Source organism: Corvus kubaryi, unplaced genomic scaffold (genome assembly GCF_017639235.1).
Source record: "Corvus kubaryi isolate FWS band 111438036 unplaced genomic scaffold, C.kubaryi_AGA036_p1.0 37398, whole genome shotgun sequence".
In the NCBI taxonomy this organism is placed as follows: Eukaryota; Metazoa; Chordata; class Aves; order Passeriformes; family Corvidae; genus Corvus; species Corvus kubaryi.
Genome location: NW_024581137.1, coordinates 23585615 through 23605285, shown reverse-complemented (window position 1 = coordinate 23605285; position 19671 = coordinate 23585615). Strand labels below are relative to the sequence as shown.

Genomic DNA, 19671 nt, shown 5'->3' with positions numbered 1-19671 from the left:
GACTGGAAGGATCTTCAAGGTCATCTAGTTCCAACCACTCTGCCATGGGCAGGGACTCCTCCTAGAAGACCAGGTTGCTCCAAGCTCCATCCAACCTGGACTTCAACACTGCTGGGGGTGGGGGGGGCACCCACAGCTTCTCTGGGCAACCTGTGCCAGTGTCTCACCACCCTCCCAGTACAGAATTTCTTCCCACCATCTAATCTAAATCTGCCCTCTTTCAATGTGCAGCCATTACCCCTTGTCCTATCACTACACTTCCTGGCAAAGAGTCCCTTTCTAACTTCCCTGTGGGCCCCCTTCAGATACTGCAACACTGCTGTGAGGTCTCCGTGCAACCTTCTCTTCTCCAGGCTGAACAGCCCCAACTTTCTCAGCCTGTCTTCATAGGAGGTGCTCCAGTCCCCTTACCAACTTCGAGGCCTCTTCTGGACTTGCTCCATGGTTCCAAGCCACTGCTAAGCCATCCTACACAAGTTTGCTACATACCTCTAAATGTGCACAACCATTTTTTCAGCAGTGTCAGTTGCTGACGGAAGCCCAGGAATGGGTTAGGAGGCAATGTCTGGATGGCATAAATAATCTCATCATGACATTCAGCACACCCAGCTATGTTCCAAAAAGCCATTATCTCCAGTGAAACTGGCTCTGTGCTGAAGTTGGCCAAAAGGTCTTGTATTCATAAATTTTTGATCTAGCTATTTATTCCTTAATCAAAAAGCCATTCAAAACTTACTGGCAGATTACAAAGCTGGAACAATGTTCTTTCCTCCTGGTAGCCAGAACTTAATGTAAAAGAAGAAGGGGAAAGAAAAAAAGAAACTGGCTTTCACAAAACTTCTTGGTTTTACTTAGAAGAAGTTATCTTTCACTTCAATAGAACTGCAATTTAGAGAAAGAGGAACGATAACATCTCAGTTCTAGAGCTCAGCTGTTTAAAATTCAGACACCTGAGTTTTTTTCCTCTTTGATTTGCGGAAGTGCTGGGCACCCACTACTTCACTTAACTCAAAGCTCTCTTTGGCAGAAGGTATGATCAGGGCCCTAAATGTGATAAAGATCCAACTGTAGGAGGCTCTGTGTGTGTGTGTGTGTGTGTGTACTCAGTAAGGTACTTACACTGTATTTCACAAAAATGCATTTCAATGCATGAAATAAGCATCAGTTTTGTATAAAGTGAATGAACACAATTACCTCATCCCTGACTGAATATTGCACTAACAGGAGTACTTCTCACTGAAGAGAGAAGTTGTACCACTCCTTGCATATTTCCTTTTCTGTTCCTCTGACTACCTTGAACAGCAGTTCATTGATGTGCAAAGACAGGTTGGAACATTTTCCAACAATGCAATATCCTTTTAATTTTATCATCCTATTTCCCTCCTCTGAGGGTTATCTATAAACATTTTAGACATGCCACAGCTTAAGTTAAAAAAAATCCCTGAGAGCCTGTGATGTTGTATGTGCAGAATATTCAGCAACTTTTAATCACATGCTTGGGTTGGCATCTTTGATGTGACACAACAACCACTTATGGACGTTGAACCAGTCTTACATCTCTTTACAGAGCTATAATCAAGGTATGTCACCCTTCCTTGATCTCTGTTATGAAAATGTGCTGCAGTGATTCTTGCCCTCAAATATGCCTGTATATTTGACACTGCCAACAAGTAAGTCCTTTGTTTTGTCAACCAGACATTGTTAAATAAGTTTTTATAGCCTGGAATGAAAAAAACTTAAACAAAGTTTTAAGTCATCTGGTTGGTATGTATGTGTTATTATAATAAAAGAAATCAGCATCATACTAGTTTCTCTGTCTGAAGATGAACAACCACATATGGGTTCCCATCCCTTCCACTAAAACCACACACAGTAGTAGGAAAAGAATGACCAAATACAGGCACTCTTAACACTCATCCCAAAATCCCCTTAATCACCTGAAAACAAAGAGAAAAACCAAGGAATATGGGCTTTGTAACAAGTTCACACAATATTCTGGGCTCCTGTTTTGCTAATGAGAGAGGGTAAATCCTAAATCAGTTACACTCCCAGCAGTTCTCTCCTACTTCAGTCAGTTCAAACACTCTCCTGCTCTGCACTGTATCAAAAAGACAACTTTCACAGAACCAGGCTCCAAAACAGTGAGGGCTTCATAGATGAAAACTATCTGCAATTATCTGAACTGCTGGGTAAAATGCTCCTGTTGCTCAGGTCTGCTCAGCATTTCTGATCTCCTACTGCAGCTCAGCTCCGCATGGCCTGAAGCGCCCACTCCTGCAGGGGACCTCGGGCTGGCAGCACTCACCAAGCCCACAGAGCCAGAACAAAAGCGAGGCTGCATTAGTCAGCAACTCATCATCACGTGGTTTCAGAGATCTTTTCCGTACTTCACCTGGCTCTCCTGATCCCTTGCATACTGAAAGGAGAAGGCAAATTTGACTGTTGTAGGAAGATCATCTCACTTTCTCAATTCCAGTCCTTGCATTTCTCTCTCCAGCTGTATGGCATGACAGGTTTGGGCAAGGGTTCCCACAGCTAGGTGGTTAAAAAGGGAAATGGGAATACATACATACATCCACATCCATGCATCACTAGCTGTCAGCTATGTCCTTGGACAATTTAGCTGGATTCTAGAGGCTTTTTTTGGTTAAATTGCAGCAGAATTCATTAATATTCACACAATAGAAACACCAGCCAAGATCAGGCCTACATTGTGCCAGGTTCTACCAAAACAGAGAGAGAGAGCAAGAGCGAGAGAGAGAACGAGAGAACAATTTAAACAGAAAAGACAGTAAATGGGTGAGAGAAAATAGTGTTGGTTCCACCTTGCAGGCACTGAACATGGACAGAGAATTTTAGGTCTAAATGGAGGTTTATGGCTGGTTTACATGAAGAAAAATCTACATCTCTTCTGCTGCTGTGAGTTCAAAAGAGAATGAAATCTAGGAGCATTGACATAATTTGAGCATTTTTTGTCTCTTTCATTTGCATAGTTCCATTCCTTGTGTCTCACTACTGTATCACAGAAACATTGAATAGGCCATTTTACTTCTAAGGGAAATCAATTTCAATATAAAAATACCACCAGCAAAACCCAAACAAACCAGAAGCTCAAGGTTATTTACCTTAGATTCTTTCTTCTTTGCTTTCTGGGGCAAAGAAGGTCTCTGAAGAAATACAATTTGCTTTGTAGATAAATTCCCCTCCCTGAAAAGAAACAAATGCACACTCCTGAGAATGAATTAAATTCACATCCAGCATCATTCAAAGCAAAAATCCATCTCAGTCATTTGTTTCTGCAGGTCAAACGAGAAAAAACTGAAGAATGATCCTCACATTGCCTGTCCCTGGTGTCTCTGAGCAGCCTGGTATTTTGGGGGGCAGGGAGAGGGGAATGTTCAGACTGATAGAGCCTGTCAGCCTGTGACACAGTTTTGCTGATTGTTTTAGCATTAGTGTGTAAACACAGAATAAATTGTTTGGAAAAAAAAGGAAGAAACCCGGGAGTCCCAGTGTGTGTGTGTCCCAGCAACACTGGAGCGTTCCTTCCCTCCTTCCCTCCCTCCTGGGGCACTGATCCAGAATGGGGCTGGGTGCTCCCTACAGGTCTGCAGCATGGCAGGAGGAACAACCACCAGGTGGGTGCCCGTCTGCACTGACCTCTGTTACTCGAGGTATCAGTGGGGTACAGAAAGCTGGAAGAGAAAGAAAATCATATATATATCTTCAGGAGTCAGGAATTACAAATCGTAGCTGTGATCTTCTATTCATTCTTATATTTAAACATTTATGTGAAACTTAAATACAGTTTTTCCCTCAACACAGATGGCCTTTTACTTTTTAGGTTTTTATGTGTAGGAGTAGTCTTCATCCAAATCTCATAAAGAGCTGGGCATATTTTTACTCATTTTAAGATTAAAAATCATGACTGACTATACTGGTGTGTGTATATATATATATATAAAAATATATCCCTGAAGAGTGAAAATTCAGAAAGCACCATCTTTCATGATTAACAAGTGGGATGATTGTTTTTAACCAGTAATGAAGATAATTTTTAAGTGATTTGCACTTATATTTAAAACCTCAGAATATTAGTAATAGCAAAGTAGACCACAGAATTATTATATCTGCACACAAGGCTACTAGAGCAGTGACACACTCATCTCACACGGGTCTGCTCAGCTGGACTGTATCAGCAGCATTAGACAGACATCTATTAAGAATAAAATGACTCTTCTTCAGTTGGAGAACATCTCACTCCAAACATTATCACACATTTTGTCTTTGCTCTAAAGGACGTTACTGGAAGATCCAGAGCAGGAATTTTACAATCATGGAGTTTAGAGAGAGGCAGAAACAACACCCAGAAAATTCATGCAGAAACCACAGTGCCACCTTGCAGTCTTTCTGCCCACAAGACATGTGCTTCCTGCCACATGTGGCTTGTGATGCTCGGAAAGCCCCGAGAACAGCTGCAGCAGGCTTTGCAAGGAAATCCACACTGACTGCACAGGGAATTGCTTGTGCAGACTGTGGTGCTTGTACAGCAACTTCCCCGGCCAAAAGGCAGCACCCACCCCTCCCTACCTGTTTGTCTTCACAATGGGAGTAGGAAGCACGCACGTCAGCTGCCAGCCGTACATGGCAAGGGAGTTCAGCAGCGGAACGTAATCTGTCTGCACTTCAACTCCCTGGGGAAGGAAAAGCAACAGTTGGCATCATCACTTGGAGTGCGACATTCAGCTCGACACCAAAAAAACCCCAAGAAAAAATACATGTGTGGGTTTTCTCGGAGGGAGACAGAGTTTTTGCACTGAAGTGGGTCATGTTTTACGTTCAGCTAGGCAGGAAGGAAAACATTCAAAAACATGAGACAAATGACTGACCGCCCATACATCCCAAACTGTTAAAGGAGTTTGTTCAAAATGGTAAACATCTGTGATCTTGTTTTTACACTGCCTGACTCATCCATCTAGCTTTAGATGATTACAGATCTGAACAGGATAAATTCATTGTATGTTATCAATTATCTCCTCCCTAGAAAAATGATGTTCAAGTAGTTAAAAAATGACAGCATCGCTTTGCTTGGATTCTGCACTTGTCTAGGCTTCAGCAAATCCTGAATATCTGCACTGAAATCAGTCATGTTGCTCTACCATGATGGATCAAAAGGAAAATAGCCAACAACAGCAACAAAAAATGTAAGTACAAGTCTGTTCCTTTTATCGCCCACAAATACACGTTGCTGCCTTCTTATTTTGAATCAGGAAATCTGTGGGCGAGACGAAAAGCTTTGCCTTTCAGTGCAGGAGTCTGGCTCCTGCTGCACATGTACCCAGCAGAGCCTTGCTCATTCTCTTTCAACTAAAAGGCAGACCCTGCAATCCACACAGAAAGAACCACTGGTGGTTTCAACAAAGATTATTCCAGTGAGGTGTCTAATTGCCAAGGCTGCCAGTAATTTAACGAATAGATGCTAGAGCATATTTACTAGTTTTTAATTTTAATAAACACAAAGCAGACAAATGGTAACTACTAGTCTCTTCAAATATAACTAAATTTGACTGGAATAATAATTACATTTGCCAAAAAGCTCAGGCACTCACAGCGGTTTCACGTGCACGTAAGGAGTTTTAACTGCCAATTCGCAACACTGGGGAAGGCACAATAGGTCTGCAGCTCCAAAAAATCCATTTATTCCACAGTAATGAAATAGTCATTTGATCAGAACTAATCCAAATCCTGCTGTAGTTATTTCAAGGTACTTTAGTGAATTTCAATCTCAGCTGTTCCTTTCTTCTAACAAATGTAATTTAGGTCACTTGTATCTTTATAACTGAATGGCTGCCTGACTATACCTATTAAAAACCCGATCATGACTACAAGTGCAAATAGCTGAAGAAGCCGTATCAGTCCTGCTTAAAAGGAGAACGTTTAAAATCTCTACCCCAGAAAGTGCCTGCAAGAGAACACTACTAATGTACTTCTGCACAGAGGCTTGTGGGGGCTTAGAGAGGCAGTGCTACTTTACAACATCACCCTGTACAAACTGGAATTTTTAACTCTGGGAAAGAGACGCCCTGCAAGAAGGGGGCAATACCATGTGGCCCTTAACTCATGTCCTCTGGAGCAATCAGGACTCACCCTGCAGCTGTGATCATGGTAGATTCAGAGTCTCCTTTGATTCCCATTTCCCTCTGGAAGATGGATATTTGAGCACTCTTTCCAGTTTTTAAAATAGTGTCCAAGAGTAATAAAAAAATTATTACATATCTAGATGCCTTTCAGATCTGATGTCTCAAGAAGACATATTAATAACACGGTGAGATTTATGAGATTGGTCAACAATGGCTTCCAAAAATGAAGATGAAAATATGCAACATGATGATTAAGAATAAGGTCAGAGCATCCATCATCACAAGCTCTTCATGAGGTGCCACATAAAAGGACCTGTCTAAAACATTTCCTCCATCAAACAGTGTTTGCAGAGGAAAAACCAAAAGGAGCTCACTCATTTAGAGGGTGGAAGCAGATCAGGAAAGACTGGCACAGCAGACCTTGTTTGTGCCCCAAGGAACATCTTGTGTTGTAAGAGGATTTCTATTTTGAATTCATTGCCTAAGGTGGGTGATTAGCAGGCAGAACCTTCTTCTTGCATCAGGATGTGCAACAAATGTCAGAAATCAGAGGGAGATTACAGCAATGAGGAAGGACATCAATAACACGCAGAGTTCATTTGGCTGCTGCGGAAGCCAAATTGTTTCAGGGACAAGCCATCACTCCTGCTACAGCCCCCTGTCCCTGCAGGCTCTGAGCAGCGAGACAGGGCTGGCTTTGGACCTGTCTGACTTGTCAGGATTAAGCATCATCTGCAGCAGATGATGGTGTATTTCACAACTCAGTGGTGCAGAAAGGAAACAAGCAGGTAAGTACATTAAAAAGGGTAAAGTTATCAGAAAATAAATTTAAGTCAATTAGGCCTAAAGAAATGTTTTTTTTTTAAATCTGGCAGTGAAAAAAAACCAAAAACAACCAACCTATTGAAAGAGTTCTATACAGTTGTTACCAAAAGGTAACCTCTTATTTTTCCATGTGCTGGTACCCAACAGCCCAGTGTGCCTGTTGGGCTGTCTGGAGGCAGGAACTGTGTACAGGATGCAGAGGTGTACCCTCCTCTGAGCTCCTCATGCCCTTTAACAAGCTCTCTCCAACTCCACGGCGCTTCGCTGGAGTCAGACACTGCACCTCATCTCCAGGCCCTTGGGGAATAGACTACTCCCAGTAATTGGCTGAGTTTGAAGATGACAGACAGAGAAAGGAGTCACTCCAGAATAAACAGGTGTAATCCACATGGGCTTCAAACTCCTGACTTGCAAATACAGATAATTGAAGCTTTTTTTAAGACCACAAGAAATTACTTCTCCCTCCCCCTCCTGAATCATTGGTTGTAATTCTATCCCACGACTGGAATTTGTGTGCCAGCAGGAGTCACAGTTATACAGACCATTAATTGGTGTCATATTAAATGCTTTCTAAAGCAGAAATGCTTCTAAACAAACAATACACTGGGGGACGGGTGCAGAGGAAAAGAGTCATCTTGTATTCATTTTATATTTAATACAGTAATTATTTTATCTACTATTATTAGAGACAATAGAAATAAGATTTCAAATACACTGTTCCATCAGATGAAAGTGCAATGTTCTTTCTAACTAGCAAATACTGGATTTGAACACCAGCAAAAGTAGAAAAAAATGTGCAAGAGCTCTCCTGAAAAAGAAGTGTTCAAACAATGCGTCTCAAACTGGGAGACATTTCATTCACTGAAAGGGTGGAAAATTTTAATTAACTTGCTTCCCACTCTCCTGTGGATGATAAGTAATCTCTGATCACACCTTGAGTGTCAAGAAGCCAGAGCATATTGAGCTAGGATTTTCCCTTGACTTGCACCACATGAAAAGAATTCTTTTTATTTGTAGTTGTATTGTTTGTTTTCATCATTTTTTCCTTTCACAGTTGCATCTGCTCATTAGGAGAAAAAAAAATAGGATTAAAAAAATGATAAGAATAATATCTAGGGCAAGCCACACAAACAACTGCATTAACAATTTTTCTTTTCTTTTTCCCCCCTACTGTGGTGATTTTAACCACAGCAAGATAATACACAAGACAACTACTAAGCTCTTGTAAGACAGAAGTTCTTCAGAAATCAGTCTTTCCTGGGCTAAGTGAATGTGATTTAGTTACAAGGCAGCTATGGATTGTCACTATTTAATATTTTTTTCCAACCTGGATTAAAGAGTGGTAGATTGAAAATCCCATTAAATAAATCTTAATAAAACCTTTATCAGCAAATCCTAACAGACTGCATACCAAAATCTACTGACAGATGGCAAAGAGGATGGGAAGTAAAAAAACAAGTTGCTTTGAAAACCTACTGTTTGTTGCAGAAAATGGGCACTGCTTTCAAACCCAGCTCCTAACAAAAAATAGAGGGGAGAGCCCATGAGGGAGGCAACATGCACCCCCAGCCAAGGCTGGCTACCAGTCCTCACTGGTTTTTTGGCCAAAGCCAAAGCTTTTCTGTCCCAGGGAACTGAAGGGAGGAAGTGAAAGTGGCAAAGGCAGGACTCGCACCTTAGTGGAAAAGAAAGAAAATAAAATGACAGAAATTGAATATCTGGACTGTGCCAGAATGACCCAGTAAAAGCATCCTGCAAACATTTTATGTTTGCAGTAACACAGCTGACAGGGGGACTAAATTCAAGCTCTAAATTCGTAAATTATTTGCCTTTTTCCTTTTCAGACTTCTTCCAAGAGGTAATTTCTGCTGACAGTGTAACAGTATTGAATCATTAAAAACATTTATTGGAAGCAAAAAAGAAGTTTCACAAATGCTTCAGCAATAAAAAAAGTTGGACTTTGTTCCTCTATTATTGAGCTGCTCCTGAATTTCCATGTGTAACACACCACAGCACCTTGCTGGCAGACACTTGCTACACATCCATTAGCTGTGGAGCAGAGGGCAGTGGGATGGCTCCTGCATCCTTGGAAACACCAGTGGCTTTGGGAAGCAGGTGGGTCACTGACCAACAAAGAGTACCTGCCAAATGGGGACCTTAGTGGAAAGGTAATAGAAAAAAGAGTAATAAATCCACAGGCAGGCTTTTCCATCAATATTCTGGGCATATGTAACTTAGAGTTATTTACTATTATTAATATGTATGTCAATTCCTGCAATGTGAAATATTTTTGAGAATATAGTAAGGCTGTAACACTATATGAGGCAGCATCTTGCTTAAAACAGTGTTTCTGCAATTCAGATGTATCCAGCCACAATTTCAGTACACACAGGCTGCTGAGTAGCATTCACAGCTGGCTCCACATCTAGGGTAAAATTAGAAGAAAAACAACAACCAAAAACCCTTCTGTGCCCACAAAGACTGTTTCCCTCAGTGACTTCTGTGGATGCAAATCCTATTTTTTAGCATGTATGTAAATGAACAGAAAGATCAGAGTGCTCCTGATACTGCCTGCACCTGTAACAAGAAGTACATTTGCACAGCAACACAATTCTGCCTTTACAGAAGCACAAGGTCGGCAGCAAAAGCTGGAAAAGGTGAATATGTCAACACAGAGGGTTTTCCACACAGGACACTTGGAAACATTCAAAGAAATGTTGAACTCACCACTGCACAGACAATGTACACATGATGGGACAACTCCACTTAACTGTCCATGAAACACAAGAAATAAATGTGATCTAGCAATCCATCAGTACAGTTTCTTAAATAACTCTGGCATTTTTACTTTTACAATTCCTGCAACAGTTAAGGTGTACCTTAAGGTGAGCATTGATTTTCCTGTTTGTCCATCAATTCTTTGGGGGAAAAAAACACCAACACAAAAAAATCACTTCCTGAGAACTTACATACCCCAGTGTGCCCTACACACGCAGCTTAATCATCCCCAGGCAGCTTCCCCAGCACAATTCCCTTTGGTTATAATTTATTCCCAAACAACATGTGGCTTCTACCAGAAGGCTTTGTGCACCACTCCCTAGTTATGCAAGTAATAATCTTTTTCCATGCAAGCAGCGCAGCTGAAGCCCAGACCCCTCCACTGCCCCTGCTCGTGCTGCAGGAAGGAGAGCGCTGCACTGCCCCTCGCCCACAGGCGGCCTCTGCGTGCAGCCTGTGGGGTCCCAGCACCCACTCCCATGCCCCTCAACATCCTCACACAGATGCACTACCCAGGGCACTACTGCCTGGCTGCAGTCACCTGCTGGGCAAAAGAAACATGTGCCCTGCGTGGTTTTATAAGAAGTATGAAAGAGGACTGAAACACTTTTTCCCAGCTTGTTCTTAAGTGGGAAGTTCAGATCTGGGAGGTTCACTTTTCCCTGAAATGTTTTATGAGTGAGCAGAGAACTAATTCTTAGAAAACTGTGACAGCTAGGAAAGCTTTTTTTAATCCGTAATGTGCTTTTGAGTCTGTTTACTTCAAGTGCCCTTTACTCACATGGAAGAAGCATTCACCTTGTTAGACATTCAATACCACCACAGCCACAAGAAATTATCAAAGACGTTCCTAGTTCATATTGCTAGGTTTTGTTATTACATTAATCATCAAAAACCAATGAAAGAATACTCTGTGGATTTTAATGGATTTTAAACCTATGTCTACTGAGTTCAGCAAATATATATGTATATATGCTGCTTTCATATCTTACATAAAGGAATGAAACAAGAATTATAAAAATCTTTGGGAGGTAACAGGCTCCTGAAGGTTTTTGTTCAGCTCTTCTTAAAAAGCAACAAGCATTCAGCAACAGACATTGCTGAAATATTATGCCCAGGCAGCATATCTGTCCTTTGGGTGGTAAAGAGGGTCACACACATGACTCCTCTGGGCTTTTCATGCCCATCACCATCAGCTTCTTGGCTGACCTGGTCATGCCTTTCTCCCGTGGCCGGAGACAGCAGAACATGGCTTAACTGACCTAAATCAGATTTACAGACAAATCAAATCCTCATTTCCAGGGAATTTGTTTCAAGGCTTACATTAAGGCAACTTGCAACCTAGGCTCAGCAGAGATAAATTTTTAAATCTTTTGGTATGTCGCACTTTAAAAAGGTTTACCATGTCTACGGTGGAGACTGACCCCATTCAAGTCTGCCAGGGAAATGGCAACACCACAATGTATCTGAGATTTTAATTCATGTCAGTACAGCGAAGGTATGGTATAGCAGCAAATACAAAGTGATGAATCAGCAGCTCAAGACTTTCAATGAGAAAATCTGTGTAAATTAAGGACAATATTTTCAAAATGAACACAGCTTCAGAGGCAGAACAATGCAGCAATCCTAAATGAATGTTATAGCACTCAATTTTAAGGACAGTATTAGCTATTTTGTCTTGGGTAATGGGGAAGGGAAGGTGACAGATTTAGAGTTAGGGAGAGGGAAATCATGCAGGCTCTGATTAGTCAGAACTGTCTACCCACATTTGCCTACACAAGCAGAATTAAAACCATCAAACAAGTTTTAGGGCTAGATCTCAGAGACTGCAGTGGAAATAATATGTCCTGACATTTTTAGAGTTAAAGTGATAAGGATGAGTGCAGTATGTTGTCATAACAAGTCCTGTGGTCATTTGTAGAGGATACCACAGCTCTACTTTGAAAAGAAAGAGTTAAATTACTCAGAGCTATTACATCCTGTCTGCTGCTTGGCGGGACCACATACTGTGACAGCTGCGAGCTTTACATCCTCTACAAACTGACATTTTACACACATACTGAGTGCATCACACTGTTCAGCTTGTTTTCTCTATTAGCCTTAGCAATTAAAAAGGCAGCACTTTCCCTGCTAAGAGGTATGCCAACCTCTCTCTTTTGTGTTTATAGTTAAACAGCAACCCTTTACCTTTTCATTTAGAAAGGCTTTCTTTCTAAAGGGCATCGATACATGCTACATGTCTTCCCTTTCTAAAAAAGCTTTCTTTTGTTGTGACTGGGATTCTTTTGTTTGTTTCTTCTTCTTCTTAATTAGGATACAGCACAATAATTTACATTCAGTTCAGACCACATCTGAACAACTCCAAAGCTCATCCAAATAACCAAATTGAAAATAAGGATCCGTTATATACATTTATGTCACTCTGCCCATCCAGGCTTCTTCCACTTCCTTGGTACAGATGGAAATAACAAATAGAAAATATTAATGTAGATCAGAGCTGAATGCACACCAAAAAACCCCCAATCTTCTACATAATGGGTCATTCCACTGCTCCCTAACTATCTCTGTAACAATTATACTTTGTAACACTCGTAACAGAAAGAAAGCCTTTACTGGCTCTTGGACATCTTCTGTCACTACTGAACTCTGTCTTCTGCCCCATTTTACAGTCCCCTCCTCTGCCACTGCATTATTCCACGTTGATGGTAAATAAAGGTGAATTCCAACAGGGCTTAACACTTGGTCTTCTGGGTACAACACAGTGCACAGTGCCTATGAATCCTCCAGCTTCCAGTCCTTTCACTGATTCCACGGCTTTAAGCACCTACACCTATTATGTCTCAGAAAGCCTGAGGCATGATATATCCGGGCAGTTATTTGAGTTGCAGGAGGAGAAAATCAAGGTGGCCAGCTCTGCTCTTTCTCTATATGGGCAAGACCTTTGTAAGACTTCCCCAATGCCTCAACATTCTTCCTTCAGGAGGTTTTTTATTTCCCATATTCTTCCACTTTCAGCTTGGTGGGGAACATTTTCATAGTGTCCTCAGAACAGCCACACTTGATCTCAAAAGAGCAAAACTGCCAGGGAGCACCCAGCATCCAAATTTTTCATTACAGCAGAGAATAATCTGATCACACTGACAAGCTGTGTATATGCTACCAGTCAGTTTCTGAAATTGCACATCCCAAATCTTATGTCTGGAACAGGAGATTCTCTGCATTAGCCCTCACAGACATGGTGTGTAGCAGTACAGCATCTCCTGACACACCAGATGGCATCGGGAGGTTCATTCCTTAGTCTGTTGACCAGCTGTGTTCTCCAGTATGGAATTGCTAGAATTGAAAGCAAATGATACTCCACCTACAAGGCCTCTAACACTTCAAAAAAGGGCTCTGCTAGAAAATACTCTTCTGCTCTGTCCTGGTGTTTTGGTCAGTAATCTTCCAACACAGGATCCCCACTATCCTTCTCATGTAGCCTGACAGAAACTGTCCTGTGTCCACACAGATTATGCCTAACTTTGTTACGATATCCTACTGAGGTGGAGAACCTTGGATTGGTTGTCTGAGAGCCAAACCAGCTCTGCCCAAGAATCCATTTATAACTCAGAAAGCTGTCTCCAACATGGCTGTAAGTGATGGTTAAGGAAAAGCAATATATATTAGGTCAAGCATGCAGGACACCTGCCTCAAATATTTTGCATGTCTGGTTTAGTTTCTACTGAAAGAAATCCAGTTTGTGCACTGTGGGACCATTCTGTGAGGTGAAGTGAGGCATATTAAGGGCGGATCAGTGGGTTCACTTCAGAAAGGCACTCCTTATCTGAATTAAAATGCTTGTATGAACACAAGATCCTCTAAACTTCTGGAACCAACAACCTTGTCCAGAAAGGAGTTCCACAGATCTGCTGCATAAATAATTACCTGAAGTATCTTCTTTTTGTTTGCTTTGCACCTGGCCCTGACTAGTGCCATTTGGCACTTAGTTCTTATACTGAAAGAGACGGCAAACAATCCCTATTTACCTCTTTCCTATGATTTAGGAGCTCTGTACCTATTCCATTCCCTGCAACTCTTCTCCAGGCTGAAAGGATACATCATGTAAAGTCTTCCTTTTACGGAAGCTGTCTGTATTACTGAGCATGCCCACTGCTCTTCTCTGAACAATTACTGTGCTAACACAGCCTTTTGAAATAAGGTGCTGTCAAACACAGCTTACACAGTAGTATGCAGTATATATACTTGCTGTTTCTCCCTCTATTCATTTCCTAACAGTTTTAAACATATGGTTAACATTAATGCTTCTTAACGTTTGCCTTCTTGATCAGCCCTGACCTAATACACTCATGAAACCATCTGTCATTATTCCAAAACCTTGTTCCTGAGGGGCAACACCACAACTTGACCCTAAAAATGAACAACAATTTACAGTCAAGTCTGTCATAACTGGAATAACATTTAATGCAATAAATGAATCATTTTTCAGACACACATCAGCAACAAGAAAAGCTGCTATTAATGCACTAAAGTGTTCTGCAAGTTGTTTGTAGCCATTACTATTTGGCCATTTCTTGCTGCACTACAAAATCATCTAATAACAAAACTCTTAATCCTAGTCTCCTGGAATTTTACACACTTACTCTAGCATCTGTCCCATTTTCCCTTAATCTGTTCTTCTGGCATGCGTGTGCCAAAAGGAGGGACTATCTGTCTAAGGATTTTACACCCTTTACTATACATTCCAAGTGAAATGATCAGGTATTGCCTTTGTAGATACACAACACCTATTTCTAGCAGACATCAGATAGAACAAAAAAAACCTTCTAAGAGTTATGCAACTTATTCTTTTTCCTCCATGTTCTTTTTGCTTCAAGTCACAGAGAATTTAGGCCCAGCTATTCAAATACACGGGTATTGTGTGTATCAAATTTGCTGTGGAAGATCGGTCTGCAGTGCTTCACAAATTGATTCATAACTATTTAATCAATTTATGATCTGTCCTAAGCAGTGCTTCTACTGATCTGCATGGGCACCTGGATCTGCAGAAGGCCAAGTTGTGACACATTTGGTTTGTTTATGGGGGCCTATCCAGAATATGCAGTTCTTTCAGCATATGAAGGAGGTCAGACAGAGCCAAGGCAGCTCTCTGTGCCTTCCTGCTGCAGCTCAGCCTGCCGACCTAAAGGGCTGCCTTCTTTAGAACTGCGATGCCACAGTGACTTGTGTGATCATGTTGCCCTGACAACCAATGGAGATCCTCTCTGCAGTTAATCTAGCAGACATCTGTAATTTTGAGACAGACAGCCCTGAGTTTCATTGCTCACTGTCACTCACATTTCCTACCTCCCAAAAAAAGCATGAGGTTTATCAAGATCAGAAGTACGTCGTACAAACCCAGAGTGTGGTGAACTGGCATTACTGTAAACGTCGCATCCCTTTACCTCAACTGCCTGTCTGGTACTGTTGGAGCACAGATCAGTATGTGAGAGTCTTGGAGTGTTTTGATTTACAAAAAAAAGTCAAAGAAGAAAGACTATACACATACCTTCAAGACAGTCCACTGCTCTACCACAATTGCATCATAGCCCTGCGTGGTTTTACTGTCTTCCACAGCAACATCTTCAAAGAGAAATACTCCATCCATTGTCCCATGTAAAGAATCTGTGAAAACACAGGGCTGTCTGTAAGCTTTATAGAAGGCACTCCATGTGTAGTGAGGCATCTGAATTTATTAATAACACATTATTCCAAGGATGTTACTAAAAAGTTCATAGACATTCTCTAACAGTCCAGCTCTATTAAATGAATGAGACTTGTATCTCTAGCAGTTCTTAAAAGCAATACTACTCTCTAATAGCAAAACTTCGCTGTCCAAGTCTCTTATTCCACCCTTTGCCATCAGAAACCACAGCTCTCCCATTCTGAGCAGGCAAAAGTAATTCAGTCCTCAGTTCGGCAGTACTGCTCACCTATCTGAAGCTATAAACATACTAAAGACCATGTATTATGTCAATATGTTATTTTCAAGGGGTTTTGAAGGTATACTGATTTATTTTTATGGTATTTGTGATACTGATACTTGTGACTATATCCATTCATTCACATCAGTCAGAACCCTGCATATGGATCAGCCACTGCAGCCACAGTGATCTACACGGACTAAGGATGATCTGGCATATCTGAACAGTGTGAAAGAAAAGATATGTTCATAACTATTTAATCAATTTATGAAGGCATTTTGACCATCTGGTTTAGTGCCTCTCTGTTCTCATTTGCATTCCCAACACGTTCAGCCTTTTTTCAGACAACACATACTCTTAAAGTTACTCGAGCAGCACTTTCTCCTTTAACTCAGCCACACACTCAATAACCAGAAATCACTCCAGAACTTAAGTTTTGTCAGCTGCATGACAGAATAGAATCGGAATAACTGAAAAAAAAAAGAAAAAAGACTTATCTTTCTTTGTTAAAATAAGCTGATTGTTGGAACAATAGAATTATGTTTAGGAAAACTGTAAATAAGCAGGACTGTGCTCTTTACAAGCAGAGAAAACTCTTCTCACATTGTCAAAAGGAGTCTTTTTCAGCCCTTCTAATATGAACAATATATTTACTCTGTATGACTGATTATAAAGACCTTGCTTATCCCCTCCCCAAATGTTGTATTTTGCATGATAGCTTCCTTACATTTCTAGCAACACTATATTCCTTGAACTGGTATGATACATGTTTTTGAAATGCAGTCACACATGCCAAACTGACAGATTCTTGAATTGACAGGGGAGTCTTCTGGATAAGCCTACTTAGGTCCTTCATCAGGGTCATCCTGCTTTCCTGGTGGATGTTACGAGGTCAAGAAATGCCAGCAGGAAGGAATCGCTGCCTCCAAGGGAAAACATATATCAAACTCAGAAACAATTTTCACAAAGGAGGCAGTGAAGAGGATTAAGAGGCTTTTTACCTCTTGCAGACACAAGCTCAGTCAACATCTCCCAATGTCATTATATGATCTAAATTCAATTTATTATCTGGAAATAAAGAATTTGTTGCAGGCAATGCCCACAACAGACCAGACTCCGGCATTTGGAGGCTTATGTTTACACACACATACACACACACTGCAGCTAGACTGTTGCTGCAGGCGTCAGTGCACAGCCCCTCTGTTTCCATTTGCACAGTCCCTCTTTTGCTGCTGTTGCAGTCCAGTCATTAAGTTGCAAGTGAGAAGATGCAAGTACTTGTCTCTAAACTAACACAGGTTTTTTTCTGTTCACTTGTGTGAAGGAAAGAAGTGGTAAACCACTTACTAGGGATTGTTCTTGAGATTCTGTTGGGAGACTGAAAGAACAAGAAGATGACTCTGTCTACTTTCACACTGTTTCCACAGGCAGGTTTCCTGCAACTCTATTTAAAATAAAGAGAGATGAAGACTCCTCACCACTACAGCAAGCCAGGATTACACATTGCTCCAAGGTGGATGAGCTGGACTACAAAGCAGTAACTCCTGTCATCCAGACAGATTTCTCATCCAAGTGAGAAGAACAGACATTTTTGTTGCGAAATAACAGGCCAGATCACTAAGTAGCTGGGTTACAGGTTTGAAAACACAGGGAGAGAAAGCTTGTCACATTCCAAAGGGTACAAGATTTAATTACTGGATTTCATTCAAAAACAGCACTTTGTTAGACCTTACACTACAAAGGGGGAACCAACTCAACTTCTGTGAAATATCACATTCCAACACCCAAACCCATATCCAAATCTATTTCAGGATGCCTAATGTACAAATACCCCTTTAATTTTCCAAAGGAGGGATGACAGGACAGCACCTAAGACTGAAAGCAGATCCCTACTAGACACAGACATCCAGATCTCACCAGAGCAGCTTTATACAGCACCAGTGCACTGCTCCTGTATTGTGAATTCCCTTAATGAAATTCAGTGTCACACCGTTGGCACAACTGCAGCTTGAGCTCTCCCCCCGCCCCGTGTTTGCCAGCTAATTAATAAGTGATCAAAACACAATCAGCAGGCGTGTGTTTACACTCACGCGTAAATCATCCTTTATGTTTCATTCTGCTGCACATTCCACTCATGCAATTCACAGCTTCCACATATGTGAATATGATGGCACATATGCAATGTTTTAGAAACCAATAGCTACAGGCAGCAGAAACTTCACTTGGCAGCCCTGAGTTTATGGTTGGACTCATGATCCTAAAGGTCTTTTCCAACCTAAATGATTCTAAGACTTTGCTTCCTTGTCGGATATACAATGATTACTATTGAAGGCTACCTCTATGAATCATACAATCCATTGATTTTTTAATGGGTTTTTTTGCTAGGAAAGAAACACAGGGAAAATGAGAAAACTGAAGGGGAAAATGGAGAGAGAAAGGCAGCTGCAAATGTAAAGAACGGTGTCTGTTCAACAGAGTGATGCTGGTGAAAAACTCTACAGAAACTGGCTGATGACAGTCACTGAGATTTCCCTCTCAACCAGAAGCGACCTCCTCTCTACCTGTCATGCCACAGTGCTTTAAGCATTCATGTCATGAATGCAGACCTGCCAATTCTCACATCTCACACCTTGCCCACACATTTTACTTTTTACAGGTCATGTACTACTCTTCCAGAGAAAAAGGGGAGGCACAGGAAAGAATAATTGGATCATTACTTCCTCTGCATGTGAAGCATTTGGGATGCTGAGAATAATGGGGGAGAGGAGAAAGCCGCAGAAAGAAAGCTTGCAGGGTCGTGTTTTGAAGAAAAGGCACACATAACCCATGCTATGCTCTCAGGATCAGCAGGAATTTCAGGTAAACTCTTACACAGAGGTGTGGAAGGGCAAGGAGATGGACAGATGCACTGAGTCTATCTGCCAGTACCTTTACCACACAGGGGCTCTACATCTAAGAGCAACTTAAGTCAACAGCCACATGTTCTAGAGCTGGCCCACTAGGTGAGATGCACATGATCTAACAGTTTCATGGAATCATAGAATAATTCAGCTGGATGGGAACCTCAGGAGGTCTCCAGTCCAACCACCTGCTCAAAGCAGTTTCAATACAACTGCAGACCAGACTGCTTGTGGCTTTATCTAGTTGCATCTTCAAAATCTCCAAGAACGAATACAGCACAACTTCCTAGGCAGCCTCTTCCAGAGAGTGACTGTTTTCATGATGAGAACATGCTTTTTTATATCCAAAGAGGACCTCTCTTATTTCAATGCATGTATATTTTTTCCAATCCTCCTATCACACACCACAATCAAGGGCCTGGATCCACCTTTTTTATAGTCTTCTCATAGGCACTGTTAGGTCCCCCAATGCTGTCCTTTCTCCAGGCCGAACTAACTCCCTCAAGTGCTGGTTCATCTTCAGCTTGCTGCCTACTAACATTGCCCTGGATCTTTCAACAGAGGTGCTACCCAGCCAGGCTGTCCCCACCCTGGATTACTGAAAAGGCCTCTCCCTTCCCAGAGGCAGGACATTTGTCCTCATGGAATTTCAAACAGCTCCTGCTGGCATGTCTTCCAGCCTGCCCAGGTTCCTCTGGACAGCAGCCCAGTTCTGAGGCACATCAGCTCAGTCTCCTGAGTATGGGGTCATCCACAAACTGGACAAAAGCAAGCCTCATTGCCTCCTGTGCATCACTGACAAAATTGTTAAACACAACAGGCCTCAGGATAGATCTCTGTGGTACTCCACTTGTTACTCCAGGTAAAGTGTGACCTATTAACCACGACACTCTGAGTCTAGCCATGTAACCAGACTTTTACCCATCTAGGCTGCGTGGTCCTAGCTTGGATACAAAAATATTGTGGGAGCTACTGTCGAACTCCCCTGATGAATTTACCCAAAATGACACCTACTGCTTTCTCTTCACACACAAATCATCATTTTATCACAGAGGATAATCAGTTTCA

At 41.6% G+C, this 19671-nt stretch overlaps 1 protein-coding gene across 2 annotated transcripts in view; it reads right to left on the bottom strand.

Annotated features, from left to right (window-relative positions):
* RFTN1 (raftlin, lipid raft linker 1) overlaps positions 1 to 19671 on the bottom strand; it is a 97079-nt gene that overhangs the window by 3104 nt on the left and 74304 nt on the right. For both annotated transcript variants that reach the window (XM_042043289.1, XM_042043288.1), the window contains 3 exons: positions 15289 to 15404; positions 4591 to 4694; positions 3126 to 3207 (listed from right to left, as the gene is read on the bottom strand). In XM_042043289.1, the coding sequence (XP_041899223.1) occupies positions 3126 to 3207; positions 4591 to 4694; positions 15289 to 15404 (302 nt within the window). The remainder of the gene's footprint in view (positions 1 to 3125; positions 3208 to 4590; positions 4695 to 15288; positions 15405 to 19671) is intronic.